The sequence below is a fragment of the Poecilia mexicana genome, unplaced genomic scaffold (genome assembly GCF_051168715.1).
Source record: "Poecilia mexicana isolate PSO_F unplaced genomic scaffold, ASM5116871v1 scaffold_5, whole genome shotgun sequence".
Lineage (NCBI taxonomy): Eukaryota > Metazoa > Chordata > Actinopteri > Cyprinodontiformes > Poeciliidae > Poecilia > Poecilia mexicana.
Genome location: NW_028263374.1, coordinates 30,930,494 through 30,957,571, shown reverse-complemented (window position 1 = coordinate 30,957,571; position 27,078 = coordinate 30,930,494). Strand labels below are relative to the sequence as shown.

General features: G+C 46.4%; 1 protein-coding gene across 1 annotated transcript; it reads left to right on the top strand.

The window, feature by feature from the left end:
- The first annotated feature begins 405 nt into the window (after positions 1-405).
- On the top strand, positions 406-26,873 carry pik3c2b (phosphatidylinositol-4-phosphate 3-kinase, catalytic subunit type 2 beta). The gene is made up of 33 exons (XM_014974589.2): positions 406-654; positions 4,326-5,178; positions 6,112-6,212; positions 6,684-6,844; positions 7,031-7,151; positions 8,240-8,351; positions 8,700-8,779; positions 8,855-8,918; positions 9,000-9,146; positions 9,266-9,299; positions 9,371-9,566; positions 9,782-9,904; positions 10,825-10,992; positions 11,226-11,340; positions 11,424-11,566; positions 12,163-12,351; positions 12,433-12,526; positions 12,650-12,744; positions 12,978-13,158; positions 14,236-14,343; positions 14,552-14,644; positions 14,720-14,849; positions 15,003-15,139; positions 15,224-15,393; positions 15,468-15,624; positions 16,425-16,534; positions 17,626-17,821; positions 23,612-23,736; positions 23,809-23,926; positions 24,525-24,600; positions 24,685-24,791; positions 25,575-25,703; positions 25,839-26,873. The coding sequence occupies exons 2-33, from the start codon at positions 4,348-4,350 to the stop codon at positions 26,028-26,030; spliced, it is 4,803 nt and encodes a 1,600-aa protein (XP_014830075.2). The 5' UTR covers positions 406-654; positions 4,326-4,347; the 3' UTR covers positions 26,031-26,873.
- The last annotated feature ends 205 nt before the right edge of the window (positions 26,874-27,078 follow it).

The window sequence follows — 27,078 nt, the reverse complement described above, 5'->3', positions numbered from 1 at the left end:
GTATTTCTTTAATTGTTTTAAACTATAAGAATGTGTTGAGTTCTGCTCCTGGACAAGGGCTTTTACAGGCATCATCCACCGACTACAATGTTTAAAATAAAAAAATATTCAGCAAAAAAAAGAAAAATATACATTGCTGTGCTCACATGACCCAGGTTAGTTTAGTTAGATATTTGAAAAAAATATATTTTGTGTATATTTTATTCAAATTTCATGCTTTATCCATAGGACCTGTTTTGTCCCTATTCTCAAGAATCACTGATATATATATGTATGTATACTGTAGATAAGATAACCCCGCAACTATACAGCAGGATTGTGTCTAGCTTTTATTGTGAAAGGTAAACCGGAAACACAGTGTGTATTAGTGTATATTGACAGCCCAGCTCCGCAGCTGCCAAGCAGCCCTCGCCCCGCGGTCCGCACCTCTTTCTCCGTGTGTCAGAACCGGGCAGAACCTCCGGGCTTGCTGCTTATCCTGAATCAGGAGCCGGAGCCCGGGCAGCGGCTGGGCTGTTCTCCGGTCTGCATGAGAGGAGAACCGGACGCAGTGGTGACTCCTGACCGTTACTCCGCCTGGATCGATATGATTCCCGGAGGAAAGTAAAGATGGCAGCCGCTGGCCCCTCCCGGACCCCGTAGTTTCACGGACAGGTAAGACTGGACCTGTCCATATGGCCTCCAGGTTCTGCGACCAACACGGCCGGGTCCGGTCCATTCATCAGAACTCTGATCCACCGGGCCAGACTAGTGGATCAGACTGGAAGAGCTTAGGATTTCAGCCAAACTCCATTTACAAAAATGACATTTAAAAATGTTCCGGTATCTCTGTGAGACCAGACTGCGGTTCGGTCACCATTACGTCCGAGGTTCCGATGGCTCGGCTCCTTTAATAAATTCGGCTCCGAAATGATTAACATCCAAGCCTCGTTTAGGCTCTGAAATGGGTTTTCTTTTTGAGGAGGCTCGTAGCTGCGCACCCTCCACTCTCCCTCCGAGGGAAAAACCTTCAGAAAAATCTAAAATCAGCAACATTTGGATTAAGTTCCGGTCCAAACTGTGAGTGGGATTCATATGACGTCACAGAAAAATGAGGATTAGTTTTATCTTCAGGTGTTCTGCTGGTGAAAGAAGCCCAGGTAAAGTGTGTAATGTTTGAATGGAATCTGGTTGGACGGTCTCAGCGCAGACAAGCCAACTCACCTGGCTGAGCGTGCAGCAGGTGAACTTCCGGTTCTCCAGCTGAGTGAAACCGGTTTGAGGAACCGCTGTGGTTCTCCAGCGGTTCCTCACAGACAGGCTGCGGATCAAGCTGATGATGTCAGCAGATGGAGCTTTCCCGGAATGCCCTGCGGGTCCGGCTAAACGTCTGTCTTGGTTCTGGAGTCCAGAACCTCCAGGTTCTGCCGTGAGGGTCCTGTTGCTGCTGCATGCTGTTCTGCAGCTGCTGCGATGACATCATGACCGGAAGTCACAGCAGCTGACTGAGCTTCCTCTGTAAGCCTGCAGATCCACACAGTTCTTTCCTTCAGAGCAGAACCAGAAGATCCTCTGGGTCCGACTTCGGCCCGACAGCTGAATGTTCTGAGACCAGATCATCTCAGCAGATCAAACAGTTCTGCTGGAGGAAACGTCGGCTTGTCCTGCAGATCAGAGCAGATTCTGGAACCGATATATTGTCAAAACTGATTGAATCCTGCGAGGACTGATCTTTGACTAGAGCATTCCAGGACTTTGAGTCTTAACTTTTTCAGTCATTCTTTCGTAGATCTGCTGCAGCCCAGATCATCAGCCCTCCACCACCGTGCCTGACAGCTTGTATGAGGAGTTTGTGTTGACCTTTAACCTTTTACAGAGCTCTGGTGTCCAGAGAGGACGGACTGACTTGGTTCCTTTAGCTTCCACTCTGTCGGTCATTGCTCATGTCTGCCTGGTTCTGATGACGCTTAGTTCCCAGTAACAGGAACTTGTTTCCAGTCTGAGCCTCAGGATGTTTGTGGGTATCTGGCAAGGGGTGGGGTTTGGCTGCGACTGTTGCCCCTCCCCCTCTGACTGGGTCACCCTTTGACCTCGGTCATGTGACTCCGGCCCCAGCTCTTTGTTCCAAACCATCCTGCCCCTCTGCTTCATTGAAAAGCCTTTTGTCTGATCGGGGAGCTCACACAGACTGGTCGCTCTCTCTTCTTCTTCTCCTGATCTGTCGTCTCCGTTGCTCAGATTAGCATCAGCGGTGTTAGAATGTGGTAGAACCAGCTGATTCAGTCTGACAGTCCAACATAACCTCAATAATATTCATTTCATTCATTCTTAACCTGAAAAACAGAGGTAATTAAAACCTGTTAAAAGCTGTTAAAACCCCCATCATGTCAGACTCACACCAGCTTCTCTTTCTGCTATTCTTTGAGTTCACTTCCTGGTTCTGATTCCCAGCATGTTGTCTCAAAGCTCCTCACTAAACAAACAGGTTTCATTCACTCCCTGACACTAGGCAGCACATCAGTTCGGTTTGTACAGTTTTCCATCTAAGGAAGCCCAGCAAACTGCATCAGCTCACTTTACACCAATCCTTCCTTCTGACCTTGCACGTAGCGACAGTAGAGAGGAAAACTCTACTTTAACAGGAAGAAACCTCCAGCAGAACCAGAACCAGATTCAGGTCAAGTTCCCACTCCACTTTTATAACCTTTAGGAGCCAGCAGTGAACCAATAGACACGTTGCAGTGTGATGTCACACACGCTAGATCCCGCCCCCAACTTCCCAGTGGAAGGTGAACATCAGTCAGTTGATAGGGCATTGAGTCTGTGTGTAACACATCCAACACAGAGAATGATTGAAAAAGTAGTTTTGAGTTGTTCTTAATGATTTTTCTGTTATTTTTCCCTCTGCTGTGGAGCTCTGAGTCTCCTGGTTTCATTTTGTTAGCAGCTCTAGCGCGGCGCCGCTACAGATGGGAAGGAAAAGAATCAACTTTTAGCCCTCCAGCGTTGTGTGCATGCATGAACAAAACAAGCTGTTTGGGTCGTCAAAGCGACGATTTGTCAGACTGTTTGCAGATTGGTCAGACTACCAATCTGACCAATCAGATTGGTAGTCTGACCAATCTGAACTGTGATTGGTTCAGGTGACTCGGATTTATTTGCTCAGAGCTGTTTTTTATTATTTAGAACCAGAACCTGCAGCTTACTGAAAGTAGATTCCTCTAAGAAGACCCTGAACAGAACGTGAAGCAGAGTCTGATTCCTTAAGAATCACATGACCATGAGGTCAGAGGTCAAGTAGAACCTCTGGTCTGGTTCCAGCAGAGTCCAGGCCCTGTTTATTGACACACGTTCATAAACAGCTTCAGGAAGACGTGAACAGATATAAATACAGGGATCAAGTCACCTGCAGCATGGTTGTCCAGCAATTAGACTAATGTGTTTGGTGTTAATTCATTCATATTTTTACATATTTTAAATCACACATTGACTTTTTTTAAGATGGCCACCATGTAAAACATATTTTTGCACGAAAATCACAGATTAGATGAACGTGTTTGTCAAAGCACAGCCTACATGTTTTGAACTATAGAAACCACATATATTTTCTTGATCTTGTTTCCTTTATCAGGTGGCCATGTTCCAAAATGGCCGCCTTGGTCGTAATGGAGAATGTATGTTTGCACTAATGTAAAGAGTTGATATAACTAGTGGAGAGGACAGCACACCAACAAGACTCTTAGCTCCTCTAATGCTAAACTGTTAAACACATAAGAAAACTTAGAGGAAGCTAATGCTAGCCATGAAGATGACTGTTTTTTCAGTGTGTAAATTGCTACGTTATTACTTTAACATTGTATGAATATGATGACCAATGTCACAAGCATATGGTATGACAAAAAGTTCATCCAAATTGTGAAAATGGATAACATTTAAACAATAATTGGCTTAAAAGGCTTAAAAATTCAAGGGGATGATGGGAAACATGGAAAACATCTGAACTGAGTAGTGAATAAGATTGTTTCCACATTTGAAAGATTTTTAGAGTAATGCTCTGCTCCAACGGAGTTCAGGAATCTGTAGTGAATGTAGTTTTGTTTTTCCACCACCAGGTGTCACTGCTGAGGATCACGGCAACTTTCAAAATGAAAATGAGTCAAAAGAATAAAAAAATAAGTTACTCAACAAATGTACTAACTTATTTACGTAAAAACTGAATAAGTATAGTATTTGTAGGTATGAAATAGCTGATGCTAACGTTCGATGTTTGAAAGGTTTTTACAGTAATAAGCTGCGTCAGAGTGACGTTAATAACCCAGATGATCTTCTGACCGTCTCCTCGTCAGATCTGCTCCCACCGCAGCTGCCATGTCTGCGGCCCAAACCCAAACCCAGAAGGAGGGCAGCGAGGCGGGCTGGGGCGCTCTGGAGGCTCTGGGTCTCAGCCAGAGGGAGCTGGTTCTGGCCGAGGCGCTGCAGATGGAGTACGACGCTCTCTCCAGACTCAAACAGGACAAGACCGGAACCGGGACCGGGTCTGCCCTCCCAGAACCCGGCGTTCCCAGCCAGACGGGCCTAAAGACTCCAGATCCTTCCACGCCGGGTCAGAACCGCCCCACCTCCTCAGAGGACCTGCTGTTGGACCTCTCTGGACCCGACTCCTCCCCCAACCAGCCCGGGGGATCCCACTTCCCGCTGCCCCTCCCACCCAGACCAGCGCCCCCCACTGGCGTCTTCATGAAGGAGACACCCTACATCCTGGACGGTCCGGAGCTCGGGAAGTTCTCTGGTTCTGGTTCTGGCGACTCGGTTGGACCTAGCTTAGGGTTCCTCTCTAAAGGCTCGGCCCTGCCTGACGACGTTCCCCCCGCCGTGCCGCCCAGACACCCCCTTCCCCCTCCATCGGGGTCGGAGCTGCCCCTGCTGCCCCCCCGACCCTTCACCCGGGACGTTAACCTGTTCCAGCCTGGGGGCGACCAGCTGAAGGTGACCTCAGCGGAGCTGAACTATGACCTCATCAACGACTCGCTGGCCAGACTGAACGAGGGTCGTCCGGTGCCGCCGGCCCGCCGCACCAACGGGGATCAATTAGGGAAGCCCGTGGCCCGTAGTAAGACCCTCCCCCCACAGGTGCCTCCCAGGACCTACACACCTGCAGCGAAGAGCAACAAGAACCAGCGCAGGGTTTCCGCTGACCTGGTAAGAACCTGGACCGGCCCGGTACAGAGTTGTGATTGGCTGCAGAATCAACCAGATATCCTGTTTATATGAACCGGACTTCCTGTCTATATTTGCATTTCCTCCCAGTTCATGTTCTCCTCCAGTTGAACACCAGTCAGACCAGTTTATCCAGCAGAGCGTCCCCATTGCAGGAATATTTACTAAACTTGAGCTCAATCCACTCAGTTCTGCCCCCTGTTGGAGAAAAGTCTCATCACACCACAGGTGATGATCACCCTGGCCTCTGATTGGTTGAAACGAGGTGGAGCTTCAGCAGGAAGTTACATCACTGAGCTGCTTATTTATCACAGCTGGCAGTCTGATAGGTTTAGAAAATTATTTGAACATATTTGATTTCTGATTTTTTTCTCACTTTTTTTCTAAAAGTAAGAAAATTACCAATGATATAAAATATTTATAAAAAGTGGCTTTCATTTGAATAATCCCTGCTGTGAGATGGACGATGGAGTAACAGGGCCACAATAACAGAATTTTTGTTTACTTATAAAAATATAGTCATAATATTATAACAATAATAATGCAAGTTTACCAGACAAACAGCCTTAAAGTTATGAGAAAAAGGTTTTATTCAGTCTGATGTTACCTTCTCAATTTGTGTGATTTTTTTCTTCCAAATACACAATCGTTTCAAAGTCTCACCTGTAAAACTTAAACTAATGCTTACATTCTATAGATAACTTCACAAGAGTTCTTCAGTTTAGATTTTATGTTTAATGTTGGAATTGTCATAAAATAACAATTTTATTCTGACAATAAAACACACAGTGTGTGATGGAGCATTGGTGGAAAATAAATCCAGATTTTCCAAAAATTAAATCTGTTCTCTGATTGGCTGCTGGGTGTCTGTGCTCTGATTGGCTGCTGGGTGTCTGTGCTCTGATTGGCTGACAGGTGCGTCTGGGCTCCAGGACCAACGGGTTTGGATACGAGCTGTTCCAGGTGTCGGAGGAGAGAGACGAGGAAGTGGCAGCGTTCTGCCACATGCTGGATGTGTGAGTGACTCCTCCCCTTCCTGAGTAATTCTCCAGGAACAGCTCAGACCAGGGTGTCCAAAGTTAGCACGAACTATTTTAATTAATCAGATAAAGTTCTGAGATAAAAGTAGATTAGAAACAGATTATAGATCCAAAACTACAAATGGTTTCTGCAGGTTTTCCGTGTTAAATGAAAGGCAACCAGTTTATCAACTAGAAGAAAACTGAAAACATCTTTTGTCTTTTCTCACCATTAAAACAGGATCTAGGTCAGTCTTCATTTGAAGCACTTTTTGTATTCAGCCAAGTTTGAATACAACAATTAAAAGCAGATTTGGTTGCACCAAGGTGGACTTGGACTAGGCCTGAAACAATTTAACGGATTAATCGATTATTGATATAATCTTCAACTAATTTAGTAATTGATTAATTGCTAACTAGAGGATACAAACTCAAAAGGTGTGTGTGTGTGTGTGTGTGTGTGTGTAGGCTGCGCTCAGCATACCCCAGCACCAACCGTTCTAGGAACGCTGGCTTCGTGTGGTCGCCGTCGGTCGGCCATGATGAGCTGCACCAGGCTCTGGGCGTAGCCGTCAAGGTGACGGTGGCCTGCGAGGCGTTCAGGGAACCTCTGACCTTCACCTGCGACGGTAAGAAGCCCAGGAAGTACCGACCGGACGGGTTCTGGAGTGAAGGAGGCAGTTCTGTGGGAGAACAGCTGAGCAGCTAAACAAGAGTTTCCATGGTTACGCTGGGTGTTTGCATGATGATTTGCTTCGTGAACCGGTTCAGTCTGGTTCTGTCGGAGCCTAACCGGACCGGTCTGTGTGTCTCAGGCTCGTCTACGGTGGACCTGCTGATCTACCAGACGCTGTGCTACACCCAGGACCAACTGGACCACCTGGATGTGGACGACTACCTGCTGAAGGTCTGCGGACACGAGGAGTTCCTCAGCAAGTAAGAAGCGGATCTGTACCGCTGGTTCTGGAGGTCCAACAGCTGGTCCTGGTGCTCAAAGGAGGTTCTGGTTCTGTGGTTTGTGGTAAAGTTATGTGGATCTTCTGTCGCCTACAAAACTGGAACTGAAACCGACTCCAGAGAACCGGAACCGATCTGGGCTCAGACGATCAGAACCACAGCAGCTGAAGGATAACATGACTTCCTCGTCAGGTTAAAGGTCGTGAAACCAGATGGTCCTTCGTGGAGATGGACCTGCTGGTTCTGATCCGGCTGCTCCCAGATGTTGTTCCTCTTCTGGATCTCTGGTTCCGGTCCGCTCCGAGCAGGAAGCAGCTGTAGATGTCTCACGCACACACAGCTGTCTGCTGCTGAATGTGTGGAAGTGTGTGTGTGAGAGATAAGAGCAGCTGAACTTCCTGCTCTGAAACAGTAACTCATGAAGAACCATTTACTGATCCGGGCCGGTTTCTCTCAGGATTCTGGCAGGAATCCGGGCCAGGTTTTTTGTGGATCCGTGTAAATTTTTCTGTAAGTTTGGATTTGAGGAGACCATGAAAAACAGAGATCACAGTAAACTGGAGGAAAAACCCAAATATTGCAAACTCTGAATAAAACTGATGCTGTCCCTTTCTCTGTCTCCACCTGTCCCTCTGCCCGTCCCTCTGCCCGTCCCTCTGCCCGTCCCTCTGTCCGTCCCTCTGCCCGTCCCTCTGTCCGTCCCTCTGTCCGTCCCTCTGCCCGTCCCTCTGCCCGTCCCTCTGCCCGTCCCTCTGCCCGTCCCTCTGCCCGTCCCTCTGTCCGTCCCTCTGCCCGTCCCTCTGTCCGTCCCTCTGCCCGTCCCTCTGCCCGTCCCTCTGCCCGTCCCTCTGTCCGTCCCTCTGCCCGTCCCTCTGCCCGTCCCTCTGCCCGTCCCTCTGCCCGTCCCTCTGTCCGTCCCTCTGCCCGTCCCTCTGCCCGTCCCTCTGCCCGTCCCTCTGCCCGTCCCTCTGCCCGTCCCTCTGCCCGTCCCTCTGCCCGTCCCTCTGCCCGTCCCTCTGTCCGTCCCTCTGTCCGTCCCTCTGCCCGTCCCTCTGCCCGTCCTTCAGCTCTCAGACTCTGGCCGGTCTGGAGTTTGTCCAACAGTGTCTGAAGTTTGACTGGGACATTCGGCTGTTTCTCACCAAGAGATCTGCTGTCAACACCAACCTGGCTCGCACGGTACACACACACACACACACACACACACACACGCACGCACACACACACACACACACAAAATTTGGTCTAAGAGGAAATGAAACAATCAGCTGAGAGGCTGCAGGAACCCTCTGTGGTTCTGAACAAACGCCGGGTTCTGGAAAACAAACCGGGTCACACATCCTGCTTCTGTCATTTAAAAATTATCCAGTTTCAGAGCAGAACTCCCCCTGCAGGTGAGCTGCAGGTACTGAACCGGCAAACCCTGTAGCTCTGTTCTAACCGATCAGATCTCAGATCCACTGAAACCAGGAAGTGAACCTTTGACTGTTTGAGCCAATCAGAGACAGAGACTTATTCTCCTTCCAGAAGGAAGACGATGACACGCCGTCCTCCATGAACCACTGCATCCTACTGCAGGAGCGTCCCATTAAACAGACAGTCACCAGGTGAGGGGCGGGGCCTGGCCACAGAGCTCTGATTGGTCGATCTCCGTTAAGAAGCATCTCCATGTGTTTGATCAGGGAGGCTCTGACTCTGCTGCTGGACACCTTTCACAACGAGGCCGAGTCCTTCCTGCTGTCAGAGGTGACCTGTATACACACATATTTAAAGATAAAAATAACCATGACCACACACACACCCTCTTATTTGTGTCGCTGTCTGAAGGTGGAGCTGCTCCTGCATGTGGAGCGCCTCGTCCAATCAGTGAAGGCGCTCTGCAGCTCGCTGGCTGCCGTGGAAACGCCAGATGTGACAGCGGCCTTGAACCAGCTCCCAGCATGCCCCTGTCGTCTGCAGCCCAAGGTTCTGAAGGTGAGCGGTTAAAGCCCTTTAAGGGCTCTCTCAGAGGTTGGTCTTCTGTTTTTGTCTGTCCTTCTTGCGGCCTGTTCTGTAGCAGACACTCAGAAGTTTAACGTCTTCCTGTTTCCCAGGATGCATCAGTGCTGTCGCTGCGGGAGAACAGAGGTACGACCAGAACCAGTGATTCGGTTAGTTCTTGCAGCAGAACCTCTTTCAGCTCTCCTCTCCTCCTGCAGAGTCGGTGGTGGAGAAGCTGACGGCGGCCATCTTGGACCTGGTGGAGCTATACTGCAGCACGTTTAACGCCAACTTCCACACGGCGGCGCAGAGCCGGAGCGCCACAGCGCCGGTCCAGGAGGCCGGCCTCGTCACCAATGTGCTGTCCTTCAACGTGTACGCCGCCCATCGCATCCCCATCACCTGGGCAACCAGGTACGGCGGCTCTCTGGGTTGCATCAGGTTTCCTGTAGCTCGGTTGGTTCTGCAGCTGGTGGGTCGGTTCTGTTAAACCATAGAAAGATTAAATGTTCTCTGACCGGATCAGAGATGATTCTGAGAATTTAATATTTTTTGAAAATGTGCACATAGTACACCTGGCTCATGAACTCATCATGACATCATGTGTGTCCTGCTCTCTGATTGGTCAGCTACGAGGGTTTCTTCCTGTCCTGCTCTCTGACTCATGGAGGGAAAGAGCTCTGCGCGCCGCAGCACACCAGCAAACAGGCCGTCAGTAAATACCTGTTCCACCTGGTGGTGTGGGACCAGAGGTACGCACCTGAGCCGTGACATCACAGCCTCACCTGGTCCAGCTTCTGTTGGCTGGTTTAAATCTGATTGGTTCACACATCCCAGTTAGTTGAATCTTCAGGGTTACTTGAGGTGTGCCACAGGGCTGTGTGCTTGGCCACTTCGCTCTTCTGTGCTGTGCTGCTGCCAGTCTCGGCCAGGATTCTCTTGTAAAAGAGATTTTTAATTTCAACTAGATTTTCTTGGTGAAACAAAAGCCCGATTATTGAAGTAATCGAACAAAGAACATCACAGAGCAGTAATTAAGTTAAAACTCTACAAAAATGTAAACATTTGGTTCTTTGTCTGTAATTATGTTCTACCCAAAACTCATCAAGTTGCTTTTTTAGCTTCATCTGGTTCAAATTCTGTCAAAGAAAATCGTACTGAGTATCTTTTGCTGTCCAATTAGATTCAAATTCAAAAATACTTTATTCATCCCAAAGGGAAATTAAATGTTGTAGCTCATCAAGTTTCTTCAAAGAGCCATTGAAGATGTCTTAATTAGATTTATTAATCCAAAACCGTATTTTTATCTGGAGATGCATCCTTTGTTACAAATGATCAAGCTTTCGCCTAAGGAATCCAATTTTAGGCAGTAGAATGTTTATTTTCTTATTTAAAAAAAGGACTTTAATTGTTTGCATTTTGTATGTATTTCTAAATTTTTTAAAGAGAAAAATTAGCAGAATGTTCCAATTTTTTGTCCGAATAATCGTCGGAATAATCAATTGAAACTCTAAAATAAAATAAAATAATCTAATATATATTTAAATGCCTCCAGTTGGTAAGATCATCAGACATCATAATGTCTGCCGTTATGCTGATGATACTCAGCTGTATCTATCCATTAATCCTTCAGTTTAACCTCTGACCTCTCCCTAACCCCCTCGCCCCTCAGGGTGTGTTTCCCAGTGGAGATTACCCAGCTGCCCCGGGAGTCTCAGCTCACTGTGACGCTGTACGCCAGCCCTCTACCGCCCCCTGGAGGAGCCGAGGAGAAGGGCAAGCAGCGGCGCAGCACGGAGCCTCTGGGCTGGGTCACCATGCCGCTCTTCAACTTCAGACAGTGAGTCACATGACTCCCAGGAAGCTCTTCTGATTGGTCACCTCGGTTCAAACGTGATATTAGCTCCCTGCTTGGTTCTGTTGGGCTTGTCACCATGGAAACGGCCATTTAGACTGAAGGGACATGGACTCACGGTTCAGCTTCCTGTCACGGGTCACTCAGTAAATCTACCTGCTGATGGCAGGTGGAGGTGTGTGTGCTGATGAGTGTGTGCTTTATGTGTGTGTGTGCAGTGTGCTGACGTGCGGCAGGAAGTTGCTGGGTCTGTGGCCATCAACGCCAGGGAGGAGCGGAAATGCCAGAACCAGTTCTCCCAACTTCAGCCAGCCGGACAGCGTCATCCTGCAGGTGAGAACCACACCTGGACAGGTGAAGACCTTCCTCCTGACGATGTAGCCAGACGGCGTGACGCCTCACCTGTGTGTCCCCAGGTGGATTTCCCCACCTCCTCCTTTGAGGTGATCTTCAGCACACCGCCCCCTGCTGACTTCTGTCCTCAGTACGACTTCAGCAGGCTGGACACCATCAGCCAGATCCAGCTGCAGGACGTCCTGCAGAAGAAGGCCTTCCACTGGTCAGACACACACTGACACACACTGATACACACACACTGACACACACTGATACACACACTGACACACACTGATACACACACACTGATACACACACACTGACACACACTGATACACACACTGATACACACACACTGACACACACTGATACACACACACTGACACACACACACTGACACACTGACACACACTGATACACACACTGATACACACACACTGATACACACACTGATACACACACACTGATACACACACACTGACACACACTGATACACACACACTGATACACACTGATACACACACTGATACACACACACTGACACACTGATACACACACACTGACACACTGACACACACATTGTGTGTATCACACACACTGATACACACATTGTGTGTATCAGTGTGTGTGAGTCAGTGTGTGAGTCAGTGTGTGTATCAGTGTGTATCAGTGTGTGTATCACACACACTGATACACACATTGTGTGTATCAGTGTGTGTGTATCAGTGTGTGTGTATCAGTGTGTGTGGTTTTACAGTCTTCCTGTATCGTTGACATGTTTACGTTGTTCCCGTGTTTTTCCCTGATTCCTGTCTGCAGGCTGACGGCGGACGACAAGCGGCTGCTGTGGGAGAAGAAGGCCTTCTGCCAGTCGGAAAGCGCAGCGCTGCCTCTGGTTCTGGCCAGCGCCCCCTGCTGGCAGTGGGCGTGTCTGCCGGAAATCTACGCCCTGCTGCGGCAGTGGGCGTGTCTGGGTTACCTGGACGCTCTGGGGCTGCTGCACGCATCGTACGCTGAACAGAGGAGATGCAGTATGTCGTCCAGGTGAGCTCACCTGACTAACAGTTTCCTGTTTTTTTTTTTCTCCAGGTTTCCGGATCAGGAGCTAAGGAGGACGGCGGTCCAGTGGATGGACTCCATATCGGACCCGGAGCTGCTGGACTTTCTACCTCAGCTGGTTCAGGTAGCGCCTCTCACCTGTCCTGCGTCCTCCTGTATTTGGGAAAAGTCAGGAATATGAAACCAGAACCTGTTAGCAGCCGGTACCAACCGGTCATCCTCTCTGCCGGTTCTGTTTGTGTTTCAGGCTCTGAAGTACGAGTGCTACCTGGACAGCTCTCTGGTCCGCTTTCTCCTACGGAGAGCCATCGGGGACATTCGCATTGCTCACTACTTGTTCTGGTGAGCTGCAAACCTCCAACCAGTTCAGCTGGTTCTGGTTCTGGTTCAGTATCGAGCCCACTAGCCCACACTAGCTTCTTGCATGATGCCCTCTGGGTACAGAAACATAGTCAGAGTGACACCTCCTCCCTCATAGACAGTCTTTGGTCAGAGCAATCGATCAGCTGCTGATTGGTCGGTTATTGATCCTGCAGAAGCTAGCCGCTGTGATTCCGTGTCTGTGTCCATGACAGGCTGCTGAAGGACAACCTGCAGGACAGCCAGTTCAGCGCTCGCTATCAGCACCTGCTGGCTGCCCTGCTGTGCTGCGTGGGCCGAGCTCTGAGAGACGAGTTTGACCGGCAGTGCTGGCTCGTCTCCATCCTCACCAAGGTGGCCCAGAAGGTCCGGGACGCCACGCCCTCCAGCCGACAGGTGAGGAAGATTCTGCGTTTATTTCGTCGTCACAGAAAAGAGAATCCTGCTGTGAAATATAACTGATGGTTTTAGATCAGTTTACTGTAACCGTAGCCAGGAGATGATGATGTAGTTATTGTTTTGTCAGTGTTTAAAGCAGAGGTTCCCAAACTGTGGGGCGCGCCCCCTATGGGGATCGCCGTGTCATTGCAGTGGGGCGCGGGAAGCCGTCTGGATGAAAAAAAAAAGAAAACATGAACACTGTATGCGCTGGGTTTTTACCTTAGAATGGCCAACTCTCTGTTATTCCTGTCAGTTTGATACAGTAGAGGCTTCCACACTTCCCATATTTGTGTCCTCTGTCACTTTTATCAGCAGTTAAAACTGTTTAATCCGTTGTTAACATGTTGTAACCTGTTTGTCCGAGCCGCCTTTAAACGCAACATGAGCGCTACAACGCTCGCGCTGGGTTTCCACCTGTGAAGGAGACCTGCTGCTGCTGGGCGGAGCTACAGGTGTGTTAGAATCACGGCAGCAAACCAGCAAAACGCAAAGAACTTTTCACAGTTTTTCCCTCCAAACTAACCGACTGAGTTGAGCAAAGCTGCTGGATGCAGGTAATGTTAGCTAAAGGATGACTAGCTAATGTTAGCTAAAAGATGACTAGCTAATGTTAGCTAAAAGATGACTAGCTAATGTTAGCTAAAAGATGACTAGCTAATGTTAGCTAAAAGATGACTAGCTAATGTTAGCTAAAAGATGACTAGCTAATGTTAGCTAAAAGATGACTAGCTAATGTTAGCTAAAAGATGACTAGCTAACATCAATACAGAACCTTAAGCTTAGCAAGTAGCTTGTAGGCTACCGATGTTGGTGTCTATTTTCAGCTACGTACATTCAGTTTGCCCCCAAAAAAGTCGATGCCCCCCCACCCCCCCACCCCACACACACACACGGACCAGACAGCCATTTGTAATCCATGGGGGGGGCGCAGAAAATGTTTGGAAACCACTGGTTTAAAGTATCTGATTAGCAGGAGGAACAAACTGTCCAGTAGGGGGCAGCAGATCCTGAACTGGTTCTGTTTGTGTTCAGAGTGTCCTGAGAGAGGGTCTGGATGAGATGAAGCAGTTCTTCTTGGTAAACAGCTGCTGCAGGTTACCTCTGAACCCAGCGCTGCTCGTCTCAGGAATCAATATCCAGGTAACTACAGACTGACACACACCTCCAACCGCTAAAATCTGACGCCTCCATCTTGTTTCCATCTGGTGAAGAAGGAAGTTGCTCTCAGTGTCTTCAGAGGTTTTTGTGTCGTTTCCTTCAGTGGTTCTTGGTGCAGCGCCCCCACAGGCCAGGAGGGGAACAGGTTGGGTGGTTTGATCTGCAAATCTTTCTTCTCTCTCCATTTCAGTCTTGTTCCTTCTTCAACTCCAACGCCGTTCCTCTGAAACTGTCCTTCCAGAACCTGGACCCCCGCGGAGACAACATCAATGTCATCTTCAAGGTATTGCCTGCCTGCTTCCACAGGTAAGCCCACACCTGGGTGCCTGTGATGACTGACGTCTCTCTCTGTGTGCAGTCAGGAGACGACCTGCGACAGGACATGCTGACCCTGCAGATGATCCGCATCATGAACAAGATCTGGATCCAGGAGGGGCTGGACATGAGGATGGTCATCTTCAAATGCTTCTCCACAGGCAGAGGACGAGGTGAGGCGACAGGTGCACACCTGGTCAGCAGGTGGAGAACAGGTGAAGTGGCCAGCCTAAAGTCAGAGAGGACAATTAGTCAGGAGGACAGTTGAAACCTGTTTGAGTTACGTGTCTCCAGGTGTGACAGACTGGTGTGTTACCTGTCTCCAGGTATGGTGGAGATGATTCCTCACGCAGACACCTTGAGGAAGATCCAGGTGGAACATGGAGTCACGGGATCCTTCAAGGACCGGACGCTGGCCGACTGGCTGCAGAAGCACAACCCGACTGACGAGCAATATGACAAGGTAACGCTTCCTGCTCACGTCCAGGCTTTTACTCTGAAGGTCCCCAGCTGGAACAGGAAGTTGAACTAACACCCTTTCTGTCAGGCGGTGGAGAACTTCATCTACTCGTGCGCCGGCTGCTGCGTGGCGACCTACATCCTGGGAATCTGTGACCGCCACAACGACAACATCATGCTGAAGACGAGCGGCCACATGTTCCACATCGACTTCGGGAAGTTCCTGGGACACGCCCAGATGTTCGGCAACATCAAGCGGTGAGAGGCCAGCGATGTCGCCTTTCAGGAGAACGCCTGATTACAGACGCTCATCGTCATGGCTGCCTCTGCAGGGACCGCGCCCCCTTCGTCTTCACCTCCGACATGGCGTACGTCATCAACGGCGGAGACAAACCTTCCAGCCGCTTCCACGAGTTCGTTGACCTGTGCTGCGATGCGTACAACCTGATCCGCAAACACACACACCTGTTCCTCAACCTGCTGGGCCTGGTGAGAACACACACGCCTGCGATCAGACGGTACCAACCGGTTCTGGAGTCACACACCAGTGACCCAAACAGTGGACCCTGTGGCACTCCATGGGTGACCAGTGTCTGTTGAAGGTTTATCATGGAGGAATCTGGAGACAGTTGTGGTGTCCAAATGTTTTGGGCTTGGGGACAAATGTCAGGTTGAAGATAATTCAGGGGCCACTAAATTTTTGTATTTTACTTTTTAATTATAATCACAAAAATCTACTTTTTATTTTTGTTTTTACTCAACACTCGATAAACTCAACACTCAATGTTTTGATGAAGTAAAAGATCCCCAAGTTTTTGTGGACAAGAGAAGCATAAATCATGGATGTTAAGCTAAAAAAGTCTTGCAGAAAAAATAAATCAGATTGATTATTGACCAAGATTGTTTTTTTTGTCTGTGTCTCTCACTCCTGCTTTATTTTGCTAAGTTTGTTAAATGTGCGTTCCTGAGTCTGGATGCTTCTGGGTGGAAGCTTTGCCTTGCACTTTACATTTCCCATTTCAAGATTTTAGTAGTTCCTGTTTTGAGCAGCTTGGCATCAGTGAAAATTTCACCCTAACATTGTTTTTAGATGTATCAAACTAATTGAACTGACAAATCCAAATTTAAGCTGTTCTTGAATTCTGATCAGTCGTCCTGAGGGCCGTAAACGGCCCCGGGGCCGCGGTTTGGTCACTCATGCTGTAATGCATAGATTTTTGAGAGCTGTGGGTGAGTAGGCCTCCAGTTTTCTGCTGATCCAGAAGCTTTAACAGTGTTTCTGCTTGCAGATGCTCTCCTGTGGGATTCCTGAACTCTCAGATCTGGATGATCTGAAATACGTCTACGACGCTCTGAGGCCTCACGAGTCGGAGGCTGATGCCACTACCTACTTCACCAGGTGCGCCTCCACCTGAGCACACCGCTGCAGCTAACAGGAAGGGGCAGGCAGACCCATACCATATTTGGAAATGGGACTATTTCACTCCTGGAATGAAGGGGACACTATTATCCATGGTGTCCTGTTTTGATTTTCTTTTGAAATCTGATATTTCTTAGCATGTTTATGAATTTCTCTCTTATTTACTTCAGCACAGCTCACAGTTCTTAACACATTCTGTAGCTTCTAAATCTGTCTCTTATTTGTATCCTTTGGGTTCTGCTACTGCCTCTAGTGGCTTGGAGGTGGTAACACAACTAACATGAATACATCACTAAATCAGAAGTCTTATTAATTCCAGCATTATTGGCACCATGGAGTATTAATTCTCTAATACAATATCTTATTTTCTTCATTTTCTTAAGGTTGTAGAGCTAATCAAAAGACATAAACAAAACCTTAAAGCGATCCAGCTCCTCTCGATGGCCAACTTATTGAAATTGTGGCACATTTTAAATGCATCATGTTCATTTCTGGAAAGTCTGCTCAACTTTTCTGAAAACACAGACTATATTTTTAAGAAATGCTCACAGAGACTCTGTTAGAAAAACATTAAATGCTTTAGTAGAGTTTATTATTTTACTATAAGTAACAGTTTGGTTACAATATCTGATAACAGCCATCATATTCTGACTTTCTATGATTATGGAAATATAATAATAATAATAATGCATTTTATTTGTAGGCACCTTTCTGGACACCCAAGGTCACCTTGACATAAAAGCAAGCAGATTATAAAATACATACCGGTAATAAAAAAAAAAAAAAAACACAAACAAGATTTATAAGACAGTACAAAGATAATTAAAGCTGTATGCTAGTTCAAACAAATGGGTTTAAATAATATAATATCAAATGTTTTTTTATTTTTTGGTCAGCTGCTTCGTTCTTTTCTTTTTTGTTTCCCCCCTTGCATAACTTATGGTTTTGGCATAGAATAGTATTGAAATGCAACAGCGCCTCCTATGGTCACAGCTATGGCATAACATCTGGTTGGACTGGTTTGGATCTCTGTGACCTCTGACCCTCAGCTGTGTCTCCTCCTCCTCCAGGCTGATCGAGTCCAGTCTGGGCAGCGTCGCCACCAAGTTGAACTTCTTCATCCATAACCTGGCCCAGATGAAGTTCGCTTCGTCGGAGGACCGACCCGCACTGTCCTTCGCTCCCCGGATTCACACGGCGAGGAGCGACGGCGTCATCAAGAACCTCTACATCTGCAGACACATCCGCTTCGCCAACAAGGGCTACGTGAGTACCGAGCCGCTGGGACGGGACGCTGCGGGTCTGACCGCCAGGCACCGCTCTCACTGTGGCTGTTTTATTTTGTCGTGACTTTGTGTCTAATTCAGTTAGTTTTGATTAGTTTTTAGATTGTTTGTTAGCATTTATTAGTTCTTATTAGTTAAATATTGTTTAGTTTTTATTATAGTTATGCCTGTTATGATAACAAATGTTACTGGATGAAAAATTGTCCCAGAAGTTCTTGTGATAAACTATAATATCTCAGTTTTGAGAACATTTTCCAGTAATATAATAGTAATGGCATAATAATTCAAGAACACATTATCAATAAACTTTAATCCATTGAACATTTAACACTGGAACTGGAGTATATGCTAAATATCCAAAATAAATAAATTAAATGCGTTGCATAGTTTGGACTTACACAAGTGTAAGCTGCTCCTGTATCGACCAACATTGGAGTTTCTCTGTTTTCAATTTGAATTTTCAATATTGGTTCATCGTCAGCACCTGTAGTTAGAATTGGGTACTGACTCTCTCCCCTAGGGTCCTCTGGGCATCCCTAGTATCCAAAATTTGGTGGATTGTATTGAGCTGGTGAATTTTGTTGAACTGGTGGTTCGTACGGGACTCCTTGAGGATCGTATGGAGTTCCCTGTTGATTATATGGAACTGCTTGGTGATTGTATGGGGCTGTCGGTGGACCTGGTCTGGCTCTGCCACGCGGCCGTCTTTGGAATGAGTTGTCACCATTTCGGCACTGGTCAGCACGATGTCCAAAACAACCACATGTCCAGCATGCTCCGGGTGTTCTGGGCGGACCGCCTCGTCCCCTGTTAGGCCATGAAGGGCTTCTTTGCTGCCTTCCTCGAGGCACAAATGGACGTGAGTTCCATGGTTGTGAATAAATATTCACCACTGGTTGAGAAGGCTGAGTCATTTGCGAAGTTGGAGTATACATCTGTGGCGCTGAATTCACAGAATTAGGAAGGTTGGCTACATTTGGGGCGGGATGCTGGTCCCCCCTTACCACTGCAGCTTGGGTCTTAGTCTTGTTTTTTCCTTGAAGTTCTCCAAGCTGTAATTGAGCCAATTTCCTTTGGATGTTTTTGTCTTGGTCAGTGCGTTTTTGTTCATCTTTTCGGTATTTTTCTATTGTGTGTACCACATGATCACGAAATTCTTTGTGTGGCATAGACATCAGAGCCACCACCTCTTCAAGTTTGGTGCGCACTGGCTCAGGCATTACATCCACCAATGACTTTCGAAACACACCTGCAATCATTGGGTACTCGTCAACATCAAACTCCATTATTTCGTTCCACCTTCTCAACTGCCTGGCGACGTAGGATGCTGGATTCTCCGAGTCACCAATTGGTTCCGCTTTCATGTTCTTAGGGTCCACTTTGTTTGGAAATTCTGCCCTCAAGGCTGCCCAGATCATTGTCCGGCATGCATTTAGTTCAATCCCGTCTGCTCTTTCTTGTAGCATCCAGGGATGATCCTTCAAAATGTTCTGCATGGTGGGAATTCCAACAACTTTTGCTAGAATGGCTTTGATGTCTCCAAGTGCCAGGATTTTGCCAACTGTCTCTTCTTCAAGTGCTCTTATCCATCTTCCTGCACCATTATGAATGTCCGGCAACCGCGAGACTAACCCTACCAGATCCATCGAGGCAAATGGCAAATATTGAGCAATATCTCCTTTTAATATGATTGGTAATTGTTTTGAGGGGTCATAACGATCAGGTTTGCGTATGTCAGGTCTGGATCTCAAATCGTATTCTTTTTGGTTTGGGGCTTTTTGTTCTTTGACCGGAGTGCTTGTACTTGGACCAGCCATTGCTCCGTCTTCACCATTATCACATCTTGACTCTGTTTCAGCTAATCGTACAAGGCCTTCATCAATTTCTTCCTCTATTTCCTGTATCTGTGTTTGGTTTGCTTTACGTTCTATATTAAAGACTTCTGGGCCTAACTTTAACCAATAAGCATCTCCGCTTCTGCGTCTTTTCAGATGACCCGCGTAGCCATCAAAAAATTTATTATTATTACTTCCAGCGTAGCAGTCAAGAATTTTAATATTTCCAACTGTCCGTGTTGTGGAACATCCGGCACCAGAGGTTTGACTTCTGGGTTGGATTGGCGGTAATGATGTGTCATATCTGCCAGCTGGCTTATAGCCATCTGCATTTGCATATGACGTCGGTAGTTCCATGCTTTTTGAGTGCTTATTATTTGTGCTACTGTCTGTAGCACTTGTGCTCGTCTGGGGTGCACCTCTGGGTGGAGCTGGTGTTTGAACCACTGTTGATCGTGGTGTGTGCCCTGTAGAGGGTCTGTCTAATTGAGTTTCCATCTCATTGTTTTTACCTTGTTTAATGTCCCTAATTTGATCATCATTCCTGTATCCAAAATCACCTGTGATATTCAGAACTCCTGTCAGGGCTGGATACAACCCAGCAGGGTTCATTTGATCATCGTCTGGTTTTTCATAATTATTTTTCAGCTCAATTACCTGCTGCTTTAAGTTTTTCCGGTATTTTTCACCTTCTTCCTTGAATAGTTGTAAAATGTTTAATTCTAGTTCTCTTTTGGCTTGTCTTTTCTTTCCTTTGTTTTTTGCTTTGTAGTCTGCAATCCGAGTTTCCATCTGTTCACAAAGAGATAAGTCAAAGCTCCCATTTTCTGGCCATGGGCATGGAAGTCCTTGCGTTCTCTTTTGCCACTTCTTAGAAATTTTTGGAATTTGAGAAGCATATTCTGGGTTTTTTGAACCAATAATGACAATAGGTATGTTGCTCATCTTGCTTATTTAGCAGTTGTCTCACTATTAGAATTCTGTCTTTTGCAGTTTTGTTGTCCTTTAACTTTTTAATTTTTCCAATTTAGTAAAAAATAAGTTGATTTTTAGTTAGTTATTCTTATAATATTTTTTCCTTGTAGTATTATTGCTTATAGTTGCTATATATTGTTACATGTGTTAAGTATTCTTCAATAAGTGTAACTGTTAACCAAGTTTTTTACAGTTATTCAACTCTATTTACAGTAAAATATACATTTGAAAAATGTTTAACATAGTTCAGTGTCACAGAAACATGGTTATTTGGATAAAAGTCTGTATTATATGAGTTAACTCAAGGCTTTAGGCTTAGACCTCTTCACCGTTACAAGCAGAGGAGAGAAAAAAGGAAAACTAAACTTCAGTCTGCTTCAGTCCGAAATGAGCAAAGGTGGGGGCCAACCTTGCGTAATAGGAAGTGGGCCGTCTTAAATACTATGGACTACAAATGGGTGTTAACAAAGAATGGTCTCGAATCACGACAGATCCGGGACCGAATGACGTGTTGTGGACAGAGAGAGAGAGAATAAGAGAGAGAGAGAGAGAGGGGCAGGATAGGGGCAGGGCAAGAGAGAAAAAGTGAGAGAGGAAAGAGAGTGAGGAGGGAGGAAGGGAGGTCAAGGGATAGGGAGGGAAGGGGTGGGAGGGAAGGTTCGTGTGTGTGTTTCTGGGGATTCAGCCAAGAAACTCTTTTCTTTCTCCCAACTTTTCTGAAATATAGCAGCGAGATATGGATATTTCCTATCTATATTGCACAGCATAAAATTAGACGTTACAAACAGCGTTAAACAATTGCAGTCAAAATGAAGACCAAATTTCAACTTTAATACAGAGCACGGCGGCTTCTAATGCTCAACATTACTTTGAAAGCAGTCAGTCATTCAATAAGCCAAAAACATGCACATTTCAGATTTTTACAATATATACAGGCATGCCAATCAAATACTTACACAATAGACAACATACATTCCCAATTATTCAGCATTCATCTCAGCAACAATCATTCCATTTGCATTTCTACTCCATTATTCTTTCCTTACTCCTTCTCCTCCTCGGGGATTCTAGTTAGTGTAATTATATTTATTAATATATTTATTATAAATAAATAAAATTTAGTTGGCTGTTGATTTAATTAGCCACTGTCCAATTTTAATGTGTGCACACAATTAATTATATTAGGACTTCAGTTATTTTAGCCAAGGCTGACAGAAACACTTAAACTCCTCACCAAAAACTCAAAGGAATGAAATTAAAGAACATTTACTGCAGTTTAACTCACAAAGTAATCTGTAAAACTCTATTTTCTTCACTTGAACTTCTTTATTCACTTTTTACTCATTTTCAACTCTATTTCAGGCCACACATCATCTCATGGAGGACTTCGGTTTCTCCCTCCAGACGAGCTTTTTGCTCTCTTCGTGGATGGGATATGCCGTGGTCACTCCTTGGAGAAAAACACGTTCCTCCGCTAAGGAAACTCCGCTGTCTCTCTCATGGAGACATTCGGTGGTCTCACAGAGAAAAAAGAACTGTCCTCTCCTGGCCTCTTCTTATTCTTATTCTTTATTTTTATAGCGCTTTCACAGAGATCCCAATCTCTCTTCGTGGCTCAGCTGGTTTAATGTTAAAGTTAAGGTTCTTGGCCTCCCGCCAAATTTAACAAATCGTGATATATTATTTATTAGTCAGCTCAATGAAAGTGCCTGCTCAGAAGAACTACACCAGATTGGCTGATATATGGTAACTTATAATGGAAGAAATTCCTTGTTACCGTCACCAAAACGGGTGAGACCAGACTGAAAAAGTGCTTATTTTCCGAGCTGCATGTTTCCAGAATGTACGAGATACCTATGAGTCTCAGATTTTTGGCAGCTCGTTCTTTGCGCAAAGAAATTACTCGCCTATGGTAAGCAGAAAGAACTTAATCACTCTTTTTAGCACTTCAGACCGCCAGCAGACAGGAAACCGTTCTGTTTTTAACAAGTAAAAGAGATAAAAGCTTACCTCTTTCCTGTGATTGGGCCCAGACGGCTCCCGTCCGCAGTCAGGCTGAAGCGAGTCACCTTCCTTCTCCTGGTTGTTCAATTATTCATTCAAACGTCGGGTGTCACCACTTTTATTGAGGATTAGAAAGGTGGCTATACTCTTAAATATCTAAGTAAAAGAAATAACGCACAGAGACGTAGTTCTTGCTGCTAGGCCATAGACGAGCTGGAGATTTATTACACTTCCACGGCTTCCTCTTTACAGTTTCTTCAGTTCAATACAAAATCTTCATCATCATCGTCTTGTCACAAAAAATCTCCTCGAAGTCTTAACATCAACCTATTTTATACCTTCTCATCTTCATCAGTGTGTGTTGGAAAGTTTCAACCAATGGCGTGCAACTGTTGTTTTGCAGAAAGATTCTGGCACGCTTTATACTGAGTGTGTATTGGGCGACCTTTAAAATATTTTGGACCTCACGAACTCAACATCTGCTCCATTTCAGAATTGCTGAATAGGACAATTTATCTCAAATTGTTGATTTTATCTTGCACAAACAGACATCCTTTCCAGTAAATTCTGGCTCCATTTGCGCTTTGCACGCAAATGGAAGGAAAGAATTCGGTCAGGTTGACCTAGTGCGAAGCCAAAGTCTTCGCCGAGGCGCCAGTGTCATTTTTCCGCCAAACAACTCCTTAGATAGTATTTCCGCTCTTACAGAAGCAAAGGCTCCCATTAAAACACTTTCATTCTATTGGCTGAGAGGTTGCTAGGCAACTGTGCCAAAAGGGAGTTCCATGTTTTGTAAGCGAGCAGAGAGTCCGAGCGGGAGGAGAAGTTTTGAGTACAAAACACATGAAATCCTACTTTCAGACTGAACATGTGTGCTCTTGGATTATGGCAGAAAAATTCTCAGATAGATGCGGCGCAGCATGTCTGATGTCTGATTTGTCTCTCTGGCCCTCCAGGCGTTTGTAGTGAAGGTGGAGCGTGAAGCTCAGCAGGAGGTGCAGCTGGTTCAGAGGACATTCGAGGAGTTCCAGGAACTTCACAGCAAACTGCGGCTCGTCTTCCCCTCCTCCAAGCTGCCCAGGTACCCGCTGGGCCCCTCCAGGCCCCGCTAACCCAGCTGGGTTAAATGTTCTGTCTTCTTGGCCCCGCCCAGTTTTCCCAGCCGCTTTGTGATCGGCCGTTCCCGAAGTGAGGCGACGGCGGACCGGAGGAAAGACGAGCTGAACGGCTACGTGTGGCACCTGATCCATGCGGCGCCGGAGGTGGCTCAGGTGGGTTGGGGCTGCAGTCCAGGCTGTTGTAGTAATGCTTTGCATATTTTAATATTTCAGCAAAATCTTTCACATGTGGATCATAAACTAACACTGAAACAATAAATGCATCTTAAAAATTAGTGGGAGCTAAAGATGTTAACCATTACAGTTGACGACTGATAATGGTTAACGGACTGGTTTCTGCTTTTGCTGCATATTACTTCAAAGTTGTATAAATATTATGATCAAAGTTAAAAACATGTGACAGAAAGTTCATCCAAGTCATGAAAATGGATTAGATTTTATAGGAACAATTGGTTTAAAAGGCTCAGAAAATGGCAGCCATCTTTCAAAATGGCCGTCATTCTGAAATTGAAGAGACATTTATGCTCCCATTCACACTTGAAGGTTTTTTACAGAAACATGCTGCAGTGTAAAGAATGTGGCTCCATGTCAGAGTGGGTGTGAGCGTCCTATCAGGCCGCAGCAGAGGTTCTGTTTATCTTGGAGGTTCTGCAGGGTTCTGGTGGACCTGTCAGTCGGGTCTCTGCTGTCACACATCGTGTGTGTGTGTGTGTGTGTGTGTGTGTGTGTGTGTGTGTGTGTGTGTTTTCAGTGTGATCTGGTCTACACCTTCTTCCACCCTCTGTCCAGAGACGAACGAACCACAGGAGGCAGCAGCAAACCTGCAGGTACGTTCCCTTGCTGCTCCAGGATTGGATGGATCCATGTGGTCACCATGGTAACAGGCGCTTCCTACTGTGTGTGTGTTGCAGAGGTGTTGTGGTCTCCAGCTGCAGGAACGGAGCTCGGAGAGGTCAAGCTGTCCATTTCCTACAAGAACAATAAGCTGTTCATCATGGTGATCCACATCAGAGGCCTGGTCAGTACCGCACCCAGGTTCTGATTTCAGGTTCTGTTGAGTCCTGATGAAGACTTTCAGTGTCAAGTCATGTGCAGTTGGACCCATAGAAATAATATTAACTGATATTTTTTTTATTTTTCAAGAAGGCCACCATGTTTGTCATGGGAAAATCATTTTTAGTTAATTTTTGGACTAAGATCTCCAATTAGATGAATGTGTCTGGTGTCAGATATCAATAGAAATCATTTATATTTTCTTGATCTTGTGTTTCCTCTAACTGATTGACATTTTGAAAATAATGGAGAATATATGTAAAATCGGCTGAAGGTATTGCCAGGGGTGAGCAAAGCTAACCAAAAAATTAGGTTCACTAACCACTAATTCACTAAGCAAGAATCCTAACTTCACCAACGCTAAACAACGAAAAAAACTGTACAGTTAAAACTAAATAAAATTAGCGCAAACTAGTACTGAACTGCTAAACACATAAAAAATTATAAGATAATGCTATACAGCTAAACATAACAAATTAGCACAAGCTAATGCTATGCAGTTAAACATAACAAATTAGCACAAGCTGGACACAAAAAACTGTGTAACCTAACACTAAAGCACGAAACGTAAAAAATTTGGCGCAAGCTAATGCCAAACAGCAAAAGATGAAAGAATTAGCGTAAGCTAATGTTAAAGAGAAAAAAAATTGGTAGAGGTGTTCCTGGCTCCTGATTGGCTGCAGATGGACCTGCTGTCAGACCTGAAACCTGGACTGATCCAGCCCGGTTCTGGTGTGTCTCCGTGCAGCAGCCCCTCCAGGACGGTACCGACCCAGACCCGTACGTGAAGCTCTACCTGCTGCCGGACCCCCAGAAGACGGGCAAGAGGAAGACCAAGGCAGCGCGGCGCACCTGTAACCCCACCTACAACGAGATGGTGAGACACACTTCCTGTCCCACCCAGGGGACCATCAGGAACCAGTAGCATCAACCTGGCTGTCTCTCTGTGTGTGTGTGTGTGTGTGTGTGTGTGTGTGTGTGTGTGTGTGTGTGTGTGTGTGTGTGTCCGCAGCTGGTGTATGATCGGATCCCGCGGGGGGACCTGGACCAGAGGGTGATCCACCTGAGGGTTCTGAGCGACGGATCCTTCTGGGAGAACACGCTGCTGGGGGAGACCTTCATCTCCCTGACCAGGCTGGTCCCGGGTCAGCACTGGGTCGACTGGCACCGACTGGGTCCAACCGGCTCAGACTCTGCCCACTGACAGGAAGCAAAGGGATGTCCTTTCAAAATAAAAGCTGCTGTAGATTTGAAGACTGGCAGTTTTCCATCAAGAACATTTGAGATGATTTCATGTCAGTTTGAAGCTGGACTACAAGGATGGATCTGCTGCTGCTGAGTGGTTCTGGTTCCTCTCAGAACCGTAGAATAATGAGCTGGACTTTAAGAGAGAACATGCAGGAACTGGGAGCATTTCTCTAGGAAACAAGCTGGTGAATGAATGAATCGTTTCAGTCTTGAAGGGTTCGGAGCCTCTGAGGACAGCAGAAGTTCTGCTGGTTCCGGACCGTTTTATGGCCTTCTTGGGACGGTTTCTCTGTTTTAGCGCTGTAGACCAGATGAATGTGGCAGCTGCAGGACTGGGACATCCAGCTGGCAGACAGTGTGTGATTGGGCGTTCCTCAGCTCTAAGCTCCGATTGGCTGAAGCCCCCTGTGACCCTGGCCCCTGGACAAACAAGCTTGCAGCTGTGGGTTTCCCAGCTCAAAGCAAACAGGTAGCAGGTTGCTGTGCCTGTTACCATGACAACTGAAGCTATCGGTGTAACCATGTGACTCTCCATAAACATGAGACATGCTTTTAGAATGAATTGTTCCCATGGTTTTTTAAAGGAGAACCAGGTAAAGGTGAGAGCAATGAGGCTCCGCCCACTACCTTGTTCGATCAGTAGAAGCCCCGCCTACCTTATATTCCAGTGAGCAGCTTCTGGCCTGCAGCCTCCGCTTGATCAGACTGAACCTCGAACATGAAAATGTGAAGTTTCTTTACCTGGAATTTTTTGTAATTATTTGCACTAAAAACAATAAACTTGAAGTGAAAAAGTGAATCTTTAGCTTTTTTCTCCTTATTTATCTGGAAATGTAGTCAGTCACAAATGTTGAATCACAGATAAGAGTCCGGTCCAGTCTGTAGCAGGAAGTAACGTTTACCCGAACAAAACCTGTTAACTGGGTTCAGCCTCCTACCTGTACCTCTGTAACATTAAACCTGTTACCTTTGACCTTTATAGGGTACTCGCGCTCATCAGCACG

Excerpts from the sequence above, each read along its gene's own strand:
- pik3c2b (XM_014974589.2), top strand. The coding sequence starts at position 4,348 with ATGTCTGCGGCCCAAACCCAAACCCAGAAGGAGGGCAGCGAGGCGGGC. Across the intron at positions 14,344-14,551 it reads TCTCAGGAATCAATATCCAG|TCTTGTTCCTTCTTCAACTC; the intron begins GTAACTACAGAC and ends TCTCCATTTCAG. Across the intron at positions 17,822-23,611 it reads GCTTCGCCAACAAGGGCTAC|GCGTTTGTAGTGAAGGTGGA; the intron begins GTGAGTACCGAG and ends CTGGCCCTCCAG.